This window comes from Dicentrarchus labrax, unplaced genomic scaffold (genome assembly GCF_905237075.1).
Source record: "Dicentrarchus labrax unplaced genomic scaffold, dlabrax2021, whole genome shotgun sequence".
Lineage (NCBI taxonomy): Eukaryota > Metazoa > Chordata > Actinopteri > Moronidae > Dicentrarchus > Dicentrarchus labrax.
Window position 1 is genome coordinate 20,556,751 of NW_026136719.1, and position 12,726 is coordinate 20,569,476.

The 12,726-nt window shown below is 37.7% G+C and overlaps 1 protein-coding gene across 2 annotated transcripts in view; it reads right to left on the minus strand.

Moving 5' to 3' along the window:
* LOC127352220 (CUB and sushi domain-containing protein 1-like) overlaps positions 1-12,726 on the minus strand; it is a 396,058-nt gene that overhangs the window by 159,665 nt on the left and 223,667 nt on the right. For both annotated transcript variants that reach the window (XM_051380421.1, XM_051380419.1), the window contains exons 9-10: positions 8,523-8,647; positions 4,210-4,331 (exon numbers count right to left, since the gene is read on the minus strand). In XM_051380421.1, the coding sequence (XP_051236381.1) occupies positions 4,210-4,331; positions 8,523-8,647 (247 nt within the window). The remainder of the gene's footprint in view (positions 1-4,209; positions 4,332-8,522; positions 8,648-12,726) is intronic.

A 12,726-nucleotide genomic window follows, 5' to 3' on the forward strand; every position in this document is an offset into this window, starting at 1 on the left:
AGAGGCCTAATGGGCATGTGTGACGATGCGTTTCAGGATGTATGTGTGTGAGCAGTCAGGCATGGTTCAAACTTGAACAAAATAATTATCTGCTTGATACTGATGAATAAAATGACTGACACACACACACACACACACACATACTGCCGGTCCTTTTTTTCTGCTATGCAACCGAGTTTTTCCTCACTACAACCTGAATGTTGACAGTTTACCCTACAACATATTTTTCCCAACCTCTGGCAGTTAGCAATTAAGTTGGCAGACAGAAAACACGGAGTCAACATTCATAAAATCACACATAACCAGATGCCTTTGCACACACTTACACAAATAATAGCACAGGCACACACACACAAATAGAAGCACACTCACAGCATTTTGTCGACAGGCTGTCAGACCATTACAAACTATATTGATTGTGCTGCTTTTATTCAGAACTTAACAGAATGACAACAGACACACAACCAGCCAGAATTACTTATTGGCTATTGAGACTTGTGCGCATAAAACTACACAAAGAAGGAACATAAAGGTGCACACAATTCTATAAAAACATTTGTCTCTGTCTCAATTTTGTATAACATGTTATTGATTTAAGAAGTCAACTGGAATAATGGTACGTCAGAGACTGTGCAAAGGAGAGATGGAATAAAGCAGAAGAGGAGAGGAGACAAAGAGAGCAGAGTCTGAGATGAAATCAGAGAAATGCAAAGCCAAATAAGAAAGGTCTACAGAAAGATTACTGTTATTCATCTTAATTCATGTTTATTTTCTCTCTTTAAGTATCTTTTTCTCTCCCTAAATCTCTCTGCACTTTGTTCACAAAAAGCACATACTGTATAACTTTTTTCTGGGGAGCATACACCTAGGATTTTAAGTGGTGTGTTTAATCATCTGTCTCACTCCCTGCATACACAAATTAAAGCATGATTAAAGATCAATGTTCAAGCAGGAGTACATATGTCTTCTACTCAAGGAAGATGTGCTTGGGAAGGTGGTTAACAAAAAACATTTTAGCGGCCTATAAGCAAGGTGTCTACACAAAGAGTTGATTGCTAATAAAAATAAAAATAAATCTAGCCATCCATGCTAGGGACACTTTACAGCTTTAGAAATTAGGCTCAGCTGAGGCCATTAAGATAAAAATACTAAGTAATTAAAATATTGCGGACTTCTAAGTACTGAGAAAATAGTCAGATTAACCTTATTTTTATTGTTTATTTAATTGAAGTATTTAGCTTTTAAGACACCCAAATAAAAATAAAATAGTCTATAGGATCAAGGCAAAGTTTGTTAAGAAACATTAAGGGTAAAGCTCCTGAAATTTTGTAGCTATTTTCCTGACATTGGAAAACCTCTCTGAACTGTGCGGCTAAGACACAGATTTCCTGAACAGTTACTGACCTGGCTCTTCTGGTGTGTCAGAAATTTTAGTCATCTGTCTTATAGTTCGGTCTGATATCCCACATAGTTGTTACACATCAAAAGTGTTTATCTATGGTATGGGTAGTATTAGCCGATATGTCATATATTTTTTATTATCATTTATCATTTATCAATATTGGTATCAGCCTTTAAAAATCCTGTATCAGGCTGGCTCTACTTAATATATATAGTTGTATAGTCTTGAGACTGTGCTGGGTTATGAAACTGAATTTCACTGCATAACAGACAGACCATATTGTGTGCATATTCCTGCCATCTACTGTTTCTTCTTTTTACTTTTGAGTCATAGTAAACTTGAGTAGCTGCCTTTCTGCTTTTGTTGAGGATGCAGCTAACTTGTTTGAATAACTTTATTTGAACTGCCACTGGACAAAACAGAACAGGTATTCTGTCCTCACATTAAGTGTGAGTTAAGTGTAAGTCGTGGCCAGTAAATTGATATGTACTTTGTGAGCATAAAAGTTAAGTGGAAATTAGAGAAACAAAACAACTGTCCAACAAATGAGTATATATTGTACAATACACCATTGTCTCAGTATTGTGCATGGATTGGATTTTATTTTATTCACATACATTTAAATTATATTCTATTCCCTTTCTATTCTACTCCAGTCTAGTCTAGTCTATAACTGTCTTCATCCTCTTGTTCGTCTCTGTCCTTGTCTCTCCCTCTGTGTATGTAGATAGTGACATTCTGCAAATGCCAGCAGCTGTAGTAGCTGATAATCTGTCATTATAGCACATTCTTAAAGTGCTCTCAAACCTCAAGCATTTTCAATTCACACACACGCGCGCGCACACACACGCACGCACGCACAGGCAGTACAAAAAACCGATAACAGACATTCCATCTGTCATAAGGTAAGGCTATATAAATCTATTATACTCTATTGCATTGTATTCTATTTTAAAACCCAAGCAACACACATATACACGACAAAATGATGCATTCCCATCTGTCACCTGACACCATGCAAAATCACTAATAATACAGTACATTTGTCATTTAAAACTTTTACAAATGTAGCTGTGTCAATTAATTCCTTTAACCTGGGATTTCTTGTAAGACACTTCAAATAAGAACAAGTGACAACGGCTGCAAAGCAGACGTCACTTCAAAAGAAATTTCTTAATATGCAGACCACTCAGGACTGCCAGATGCTGATTTGGAAAAAATAACCTTTAAAGCGCAAACTTCTCCCAAATACAAAGTTGTTAAGAGTCTCATAGTGAAGTGAATGAGATAAATCTACACAGACATACACTAGGTCTTGGTCATCTTACGTTGCCATTTCTCTCTATCAAGGTCAGAAGGACACAGAGGTTAGAACAAAAAGCCCATTTCTCCCCCTCAATTATACCTCACTATTTCTCTGTCCTGCTCCCTTAGAGGCTCAGAGGTGAGTAGATTCCATTTCCACCCATCTTTAGAGAAAACTTCAATGTCACATGTCAAGTACCTGCTTGGACATTCAGTCTTTTTTTCCTTTTCTTCCTGGCACTCGCTTTTAAATCATGAAGTAGATAGTTGAATATTCAGCCCTATTTTTCTCTTCTATACATTCCCTCTATCTTTTTCTCTGAAGTTTTCAATGAGCCCAGTGCCATCTTTTGCTCTTCCCTCTCTCTACTCTCAACATCTTCAAACTTAACATTTTAGACAAATCAAAGTGAAAGGAGGAAAGAAGATGATAGAAGGAGAAAGTAGATGGGAAGAGAGCAGTGCTGAGCAAAGTAGATGAGGAAGAGAGGTGAGGAGAGAGGAGTAAGAATAAAGAACAGAGATGTTGGAAAAAATATGAGAGGCAGGCAAAGGGTAAGGGGGAGAGAAAAGCAAAAGAGTGGAGAGCATTCTCTCTGCACAGCGTACAGGAGCTTGGACAGGGAAGATGAAGTGAAGACAGGATATGTGACGAGACATGAAGAAAAGATAATACCACTAAAGAAACTGTAGTTATAGTAACTTGAGATGTTGTACCGCAGGTATATGAATTATTCATGTCCATACAACAATGAGTCAACAAAGTTGCCTTCACAATATTGGGGAGGTGTGGTGACCATGAGCTCAGCAATAGAAACAGAATTCAGTCAGCAAGCAGGAAAACAAAAGGGAAGCCTAAACCAACAGCCCTACAACAGGGGTCCTCATAAGAGAGTGTATGTCGTATCATAGTTACTAGTCTTTTCTTGTCTCTCCTGTCACTCTCCACTGCATTTTTTACTCTGTATTTACCACAGCACGGCTCTGTATTGCAATGAATGCAGTTAGACACACTCACACCTGGGATTTCTGGCTAATGAAAACAACTAAACACATAAATTACACATTCTTAATATGTAGGAAGGTTTTTAATAGATGAGTAGATAATAAATAAATATAGATAAAGTTTCCATCCTATTGTAGAAGCAAATTCATTTAATAATATCCTCATCACTTTGTTGACATCTTAGCTATTTTAAATGACAACCGTTATAAGCTTTTGAAGGCTGTGTTTTAGACATTAAGTTGCAAATATTGCACATTATTGACCAATTAAATTAAAAAGTGGACAACGCAGACTGGTCAATAATTGACATAAAAGAGCAAATGAAGTACTCAAATTAAAGTTGGAGCAAAATTGGTCGAACGATGTAGACTTACACAAAAATTCAATTGCCTCAAAGATCATTTATCGCCATGTTAAGATCACTTCATGAGACAATACAATATGATGTAACGCCTGGTGAAACAAAGGGGGAATAAAATAATGAAAACGAGCTCACCTTCCCAGAGTCCATTGCAGTGATGACCCACACACAGTGTGCGTTGTTCTCATATTGAACAGGGTAGTTAGGAGAAGTTATGATCCCTTTGGGCCCCCTTAGGTTGCTGCCACAGGTACGAGCTACAGAAGAAGGCAGCAAAAGAGAGAGACAAAGCGACATAGAGTTTTTAAAAAAGATTTACAGGGTAATCAAAATTACGCTTGCAGATTGCAAATGGCTTCTTACCTTAAAAAGAAAGAAGAAAAAAGAAAAGAAAAGAAAGAGAGGGTGTGGTGGCAACAGAGGAAAGGGCAAATTACTGTAGACCATAGGGTTCACTGGAAACAATACTGAGAACTTTAACTTCCTATTATCTATTTACTAAAAGAGGGGTTAGACTTGCACTATTGTGATAATGTAAAATTAAAAAAACAACATGCTCACAGAGGACAGGGGAGAATAATGTATTTTCCTAGGAAAGTGGATCCAAATCATGAGCTCCACAAATCTAGTGTTAACAGAGTGCTGCCTTTCAGGAACCTTTTGCATTGGATATAAACATCAAAATGCATACCTTGGTATGAGGACAAAACCTGGAGCCCTGTGCAATTAAAAAAAACTTTTGGCTGTGGTATGAAAACTTTTTCTTTCATATCATTTCTTAGATCTAGATTTATGTGTGTGTTGGAGAAAGCCAAAGGCTTTTAAACCAAAATATTTTCTGCCTACATAATGAGGTGAATGTTATAAGCAACCATCTTAGGGGGGTTAATTTAAGCCAAATATTGCATGGTCATATTTTGGCCAACAAACACGGTTTCCTCATGATGTTCAAATTGTGGAAGGTCACAAAAATAAAAATTGGGCCATATTCTATACTTCTGTAATGTGTTGTAAAAAATAAATGTTATAAAAAAATCAAAGTTACAAGAAAGATAACCCAGTGTGGTAACACGTGTATAGCTACATAATACATATAGCTTGTTAGCATATTATCATTAATCTCATAGTACCAATTAAGGCTTATGGGAGTTCAATCATTAGTTTTAGAGGCATCCTTTTATGAACTAATGTGTTGGACAAGTGTAATGTTTGATCAGCAACCCATCCAATAGCTGTAGGATATTTCACTATGTACCAAAAGACTGGCCAGAGCACATGCTGCTAGCAAGGCAAAAAATGCAAAGAATATGACTTACGTAGCTTTAGAAATGGGTATGTTTCAGGTATAGATGGAAAAATGTTAAAAAACATTTGCCCCCAAACTCTCCTCCCCTGCTGCTAAAACCATCTGTATCTTTGCTCTGAAGAGCCTGCAGATCCCTGTTATCAACAGCATTTTTCATAATCCTAGTGCTCTATTTTATCTATATTGATTTTGTCCTGTGCGATATTCAAGGTGATATTTCTTGTCTTCAGTACCTCCTAACGTCACCCATGTGTTATTGCTTTAAAGGGATATTTGGCAAAAAAAAAGTGAAGTGTCAAAAGTCCCCCTAAAAACCCTCTCTCGAGCACAGTAATATTAAAGGGCTTACTTGACATTTTCAGTCAGTTTTAGTCAACAAGCACTATCACGCTGCAGAGGAAGTTTTATCTGATCATATATTTGCCCTTTATCTGTCATAATGAGTTAGCTGGAGGCGATTGCTGCCATTAGAGGGAGGGAAGGCCAATGATATTTGAGACAAGAAAGGGTATAAGAAGAACAGAAGAAAAATACAGAACTAGCAATTCAAATAGGGTCCTAGCATCGAAGTCGGTGCTCAGGCCCTAATAATGGTGGGCGAGGGGAGTTAGAGAGTGACTGGGTGGAAATAATAAAGTTAAGAAAATACAGACAGGTTGAGAAACAAAGTGGAGAGACATGAGGGAGAGAGGTTAGAAAGAGACGGAAAGAGAGAGTAGAGAGGGTGAAAGATAATAATGTGAGAAAGGAAGAGAAAAGAAAGTACAGGAGGAAGGGCAAGAGGCAAGAAAGAGACAGAGCAACAGAAAATGCCACGAGAAAGAAGGACCTCAGATGACTGATCTGCCTGTTAATTAGAAAAGAGAGCTGAGACACACCGTGATACACACACACACACACACACACACACACACACACGGACACGGACACACACACACACACACACACACACACACACACACACACACACACGGACACACAGAAACACATTCATGGCGATTCATCCCAGAGACCAGCTTCTAATTAACATTAAAGTCTCAGTAGAGAATGAGAGAGGCTCATGGGTTTGAATCCCAGGAGAGCGATCATACCAGATAACACAATACAACAGAGCTACAGTATAGGAATTGTTAGCCTCGGTCTGCCTACTCGGTCGTGTGTGATAGCTTTTATTTTATTTTCTCTCTTTCTCTTCCTTGCTCTCTCCAAATTACAAATATTTATGTGGAAAATATCACAAGACATAAATCACTGTCAAACACATTACCTTGAATGTGCAGTTTCCAGTTGTTGCTTGTGTCATACCGAAAATTCACCTCCTGAATTCTGATATTCCCTTAAAATGTACCCTTCTGTGATTTCAAGGTAAGAAAAACAAGTTGGCCACGGTTTGAATATCATACATTTTCTGCATCTGCTTCTTTTTTCACTTCATTGAAGGAATACGAAATGTAATGCATACATCAAGTGCCTGTATTGCTGCAGTCTTCAAATGTGCATCAATTTAATCATATTCTTTTCTAGTTTAGCTTGAATGCACTACAAGGAGTTTTTAACTAGTTATGAAACAGTCTCAGTTTACTGGTTATACTGGTGCCTCTATGATGTTTATATGACATACATAAACAAACTGACTATATAGTTATTCTTAATGCCTGCAACCAGGTTGAATTCGGTCGGGTTCTCCTTGAAATTAGATAAAACAAGTTACTGGAAACCTGCTTTCAGAGACAGGGACCACCAGAATCTACACAAAATGAAACTTATTCAAAACCTCTACGACATAATTTAAAATAAAGTTGGGTTTACAGAATGCTTTTCCATACCACATTGTTGAAAATGAAAGATCTACAGGTGAGTCCAGCTATGCTGAAGTGCTTAAAGCCATTTGCATCGTGTGAAGCATAATTTGAAGAAATTTAGCAAATAGGCTATTGTGGAAATAACATCCATATGTCTCCCACTATCTCACTCTTTCTCGATCTCTACTGTCTCTTGTTGACAAGAGTAGCCAGTATCATGAAGTCAGACAGGTTCCTGCAGTCACAGACAGACATACAGACACAAAACAGGCCCACACACACAACCACAAATACACTATAATACAATGTGACAGGGACCCTATAGTGTGTGTCTGAGCACAGGGACTGCCTGTCTGTCAAACACACACAGAGCTCAAGGCAAGTACTGCTGCATGTGGCTATGAGGTATGTGACATTGTCCTTTAGAAACTTGCTGTCAATGTAAGTGTGTGTCGTGTGCACGCACAGTTGGGTGTGTGTGTTAGCTGTCTGCCTTCTCATTGTGGAGCAATAAACCCAACAGGGTATTGTCAGTAAACATGTGGGCAGTGAGAGCCCCTGCATCGTTGCACTGTCACTCACATAGTTATTTATTTAGTCACTCAGCAAGTCAGTCAGAGAGTGAATCGTGATTTTAAGACATCAACAAGTAACAAAATGTAAATCATATTTGTTGTTTCCATGATACTACACTTTTAGCGCCTCTGCATTAGCAGAATAACATAACCACCTACAGCTTCAAACATTTCAGTCGATACCTTTGATTAAGACGCGGCGTTATAAAACCGTCCGCTGTTATCCAAGAACTATAAAATGTATTTCAAGAGTCAATGCATTTGAGTGACATAGTGCTGCTTTATAATGGACATGTAAGTCTACTTTCAGTGCTACATCACCTATGGCGGTGGGATCTCTGATTACAGGTAGGGTACAATTTTTTGAAGCATTGGACCTCTGGAGCAATAACAGTTGGAAAGGGCGGGTCACGAGGGTTGAGCCTGGATTGAGCCTGGTTAACTCCTGGCTCCTCCTACAGTAACAGCACCCTGAAGTGTGCTTGAGTGTAACACTGAATCCCACATAAGCAGGTCAGCACCTGATGGCTTCACCACCATCAGTGTATGAATGTGTATGAGAATGTGTGCGAATGTGATGCATTATAACGCTTTTTGCCCCCGTCTCAGGATAAATGTACTATATAAATGTATATTCTTATATAGTAAATATCTGTAGTATCACTATGGTAGGCATACACTGTATACAGGCATATACTTTATACAACTGCATGCACACCTGACATGTCATAACAGGTTTGAGAAGGAATGAAAGGTTAAACTTACTTCTGCAGATGGGTCGGTGGTCACTCCAGGCAGCCAGTGTGTCAGTTACTCGTTGACAGGTGATACTTTTTGATCCTTGTAGTACATAGCTGTCGTCACAACTGAACTGGACGCTGGAGCCAACTCTAGTTAAGGAGACACAACAGTAAAAACACCTGTCAAATATACTAATAACAGTAATGTTGATTCTACATCTGACTGCTTCACAAAGTAACAGTCAGGGGATATTGTGATACTTATGGAAACCTCTCACATTACTGCTTATATTTTAAGGGAAATGAGCTCTTGCAGGAGATAATTGTAGAAATAATGTATGAATGATGGTCATGATATTAATGAGGCTTTTAGATCCCTGTGGTAGACAACCGTCAACACAGATCATCCAATTAGGATATATAATTCCTCACGTTCGGTAAGACCTTGTATTTCTCTCCACTTGTGCCTTTTTTCTATTGTCTGTTTTCCTCTCTTCTCCTTTCTTTTTTATCTCCCCTCTCGCCTTCTCTTTTTATAAGTTGTTCTGATCATTCTTGTTTTCACATTCTCTCTAACACCCCACTGCCTAACACGTGAGAGGGACATTCAGCCATCTAAGTGGAAGTCTGCATGGTGTCTTGTCTGTAAAGCTTAATGTCTCTTCCCTGCTGACACACACCACAGACTACCACCTGGCCAAACATTCGCTACGTAGGGTTCTGGTTGTTCAGTGGATCCACCCTGTTGTTAAACACTGTAGAATCGTACAGTCTGGCCAAATCTTTCTGTTAGTGCCTTTGTCACGGAGTTGGGTCATTCACTTTACAGCTTCTGCTACTTTGGCAATGCTGATGACACTGAAAATACCTTATATCCAGCCGTTCACTGTGAAATTTACAATTACAGAAAAGAAAACTTTGTTGTTATTGCTGTTTCGTTGAAATAGAACTTTCCATTGCAACTGTGTACGTGGTTGTCTGAGAATCAAAATGGCCATGACACACTAAGTTACAGCCATCTTGAAACATCTGCACTGCCCAACAGTGAAAACTGTTTTTTATTCTTTTTATTTTGTTCTCTCTCCATTTCTCCTGTTTTGCCTCATCACACCACAATTCTGCTCCAGCTCCTACCTCTTGTTACTTAATGATGATTAGATACAAACCTGTAACACACACCAAACACATCCATGCCAACATGCACGCACACATACAGAGAAGCGTTAACAACACAAACACAATTGGAGGTAATGACCGTTCACCAACCCAGACAGCTTCACTAATATTCCTACAGAGTTTGTGCAGTCATATTTGCTAATGGTAAAGAAGAGCACCAGGAGCTGGAGATTCAAAGATAGTTATTGTTAAAAAAAGTTTTTGGCCTGAAAATAGTCTCAGATTAAGGTAAAAATGGGATGCCGCTTTTGATTTTCTCATAATAATGACGAGAGAAATATAAGAACAATTTAGCTGCCACTGATGCTAAGTGGATGAGTCGGGAGAGATGATTATTTCCTAATTGCTCACTCCCGATTAAATTAAATTATGGCTCCCTCTCTACTGATAAGATGACAGACACCATGGAGTAAATAATTTAAAAATTCCTGTGTCCATCAAATCCTTATTTATTAGCCAAAATCCTACATTCCTTCCCATTCTTTGTGTGTAACCCCTATATGAGTGAGGACCCTTATAAAATCCTGTAGAGTGATTAGTAATGTGAATTGGTAAATACTGATGGTTAACAGGATGTCTCTGGACAGAAGAGCTGCTGATGATGATTCAAAATGACTATAATCAAGGGCACACAGTGAACAATGCAAAACAGGCTCTGCTTATGTTGGCTGTGGATGACTTTCAGACTTGCAGTTCTGGGACTGTTACAGGCCGACCTGCACCACCTACTGGCAAATGAGGTAACAGCGGCAGAAGTTTAGAACTGCAGGTGACGACATGTACTAACTTTTATTTTCATTATTGATTTATCACCTGATTATTTTCTCGATTAATTGCTTCGGCTTTTATAATTTCCCATAACCCAAGGTGACAGCTTCAAATATCTTGTTTTACTGAAACAATTATAAATTACAATTTTCCTTCTACTGTCAGTAGTGTTGTTTTTGGCGGCCTGTTTTCATTTTAGTTTTTGTCTAGTCTTTGTGTCAAACTGTCATTTTAGTTTGTATTAGTTTTAGTCACGTTTATACTCTTTTTAGTCTAGTCAAGTTTCAGCCGACTAAAAGTCTGAGCATTTTAGTCTTATTTTAGTTAGAATTATCCATGACTATTTTAGTCTAGTTTTAGTCAACGAAAACTGATGACATTTTAGTCTAGTTTTAGTCAATGAAAATTGTATTTTAGTCTCTTTTTAGTAATGCAATTCTATTTAACCCAGTTAATATAGTACAAGTACTTAGTATAGTTTAGACAAAACCAAATTTTTCTTTAAGTCACCCATTTCACAAGTCAAACAAGGTTATCTTATTATTATATTATTGTTACCATAGAGACTCAAGAATACATTCAATTCCACACACGGAAGACGCTCTGATTTGAATTTACAACATATTTATTTTACATGTAACATGTAAGAAGTACACACACATACATTTAAATTATATAAATAAAATAGCTTCAAATGACAATGCCAGAAAGAATTGACATTACATTTAAGTTTGACTTAAAGAGAAACAAGGTGCTTGAATGCTCGAGCTACAATAACATAATAAAAAAGTGCAAATAAAATGTGTGTGTCAGTGACTAACGTTAACCCACTGCAGCTGCATCTTCTAAATAATGCCGCGAGTGGGGAATGAGGAAGTGACGACGCTGATGCAGCCCCGAGACTCAGGAAACAGAAATATTTCAAAATAATACAACGTTATAACATTTCGTCCCGTCTCGTTTTTGTCAACGAAAATGAAGAGATATTTTAGCAGAGTTTTTATTTTGCAAACCACATTTAGTCCCGTTTTTATTCGTCAACAATATTGCATTATATATTTGATTATAGGTTTCGTCACATGACCACCATTTACGTTGCGTCTCGTCTCGTATCCGTCACGTGATAAAGGTTCGTTGACGACGATATTTAGTCATAATTTTCGTTGACAAAAGCAACACTAACCGTCAATCAGTTAATTCTTGCAGCTCTAATCTGTAGCAAAAGAAATGAATAGCTGCTGAAGTTACAACTTTTGTGTCACCTGTAGGAAGTGAAGGTTAAAACTACATTTCTTCTTGTTCTGTTTGTGTGTTTAACATTGTAAAATTGTTACTTTTTCAACTGTCTGTAAATATATATATATATATATATATATACTGTATTTATAATTTGAGAAAGGTAGAGATGATGGGATTAAGAAACTGAAAGAAAATACAGAAAAGATAAGAATGTGGATGGACTGAGCACTGTCTGTAAACAGTCTGTGTATAATAACCTATTTTTGAAATATTTATTTGGATCAGTGACTATTTCTACAAAAAAATATGCTCAGAAGGACATACTAAAGGCCTGTTAAAGGCCGTTGCACACTCACACAGTTGTTTTCAGTTCTGATGAATATATAGTCCCAGGTGAGGTATACCAGGTGAATATGTGCACATGTTTAGAAAGGGAAATAAATGATAAATGTATTTGTAAAATCTAACATTTAGTTTCAGTCACAAGCATTAAATATTTAATATTTACTTGACGTGAGTGTTACACAATGTTTTATTATTATTAGATTTACTATCTTATAAGGCTAACAAGTGGTAAAAGTGAACAAAACAAAAACAAACAGACACACACACACACACACACACAAAGAAAACAGCAACATCAACATGTCACTATCTGCAGGTTGAAACGGTTGCCGCTAATAATTTGTTTTCCTATAGGTGACACAGGTTGGCAGGTGTGGAGCTGATCTGACAAGCACTAAAGCTCCTCTCTAAAAGACTGCAAATGTGAATATGTGAGTTTTTCGAGTTTGTTACAAGCCAGTTACATAAGGTGGCCCGCATCTAAAAAGCCAGAGCTGTAACGACAGGTCCCCAACAGACATTAATTATTTATGATGATACGTAAACCACAAAACACTTCTGTCTGTATGAAAACGAAGGAGAAATCTGGTGAGGAAGTTCCATGCTCATTCGCCCTGGGAGTTAAAGGATGCCCATGGGTTGAGAAAAGAGAAGGGACAACTAAAACACACACTGAAGAAAGAACTAAGTCGCAATGTCTG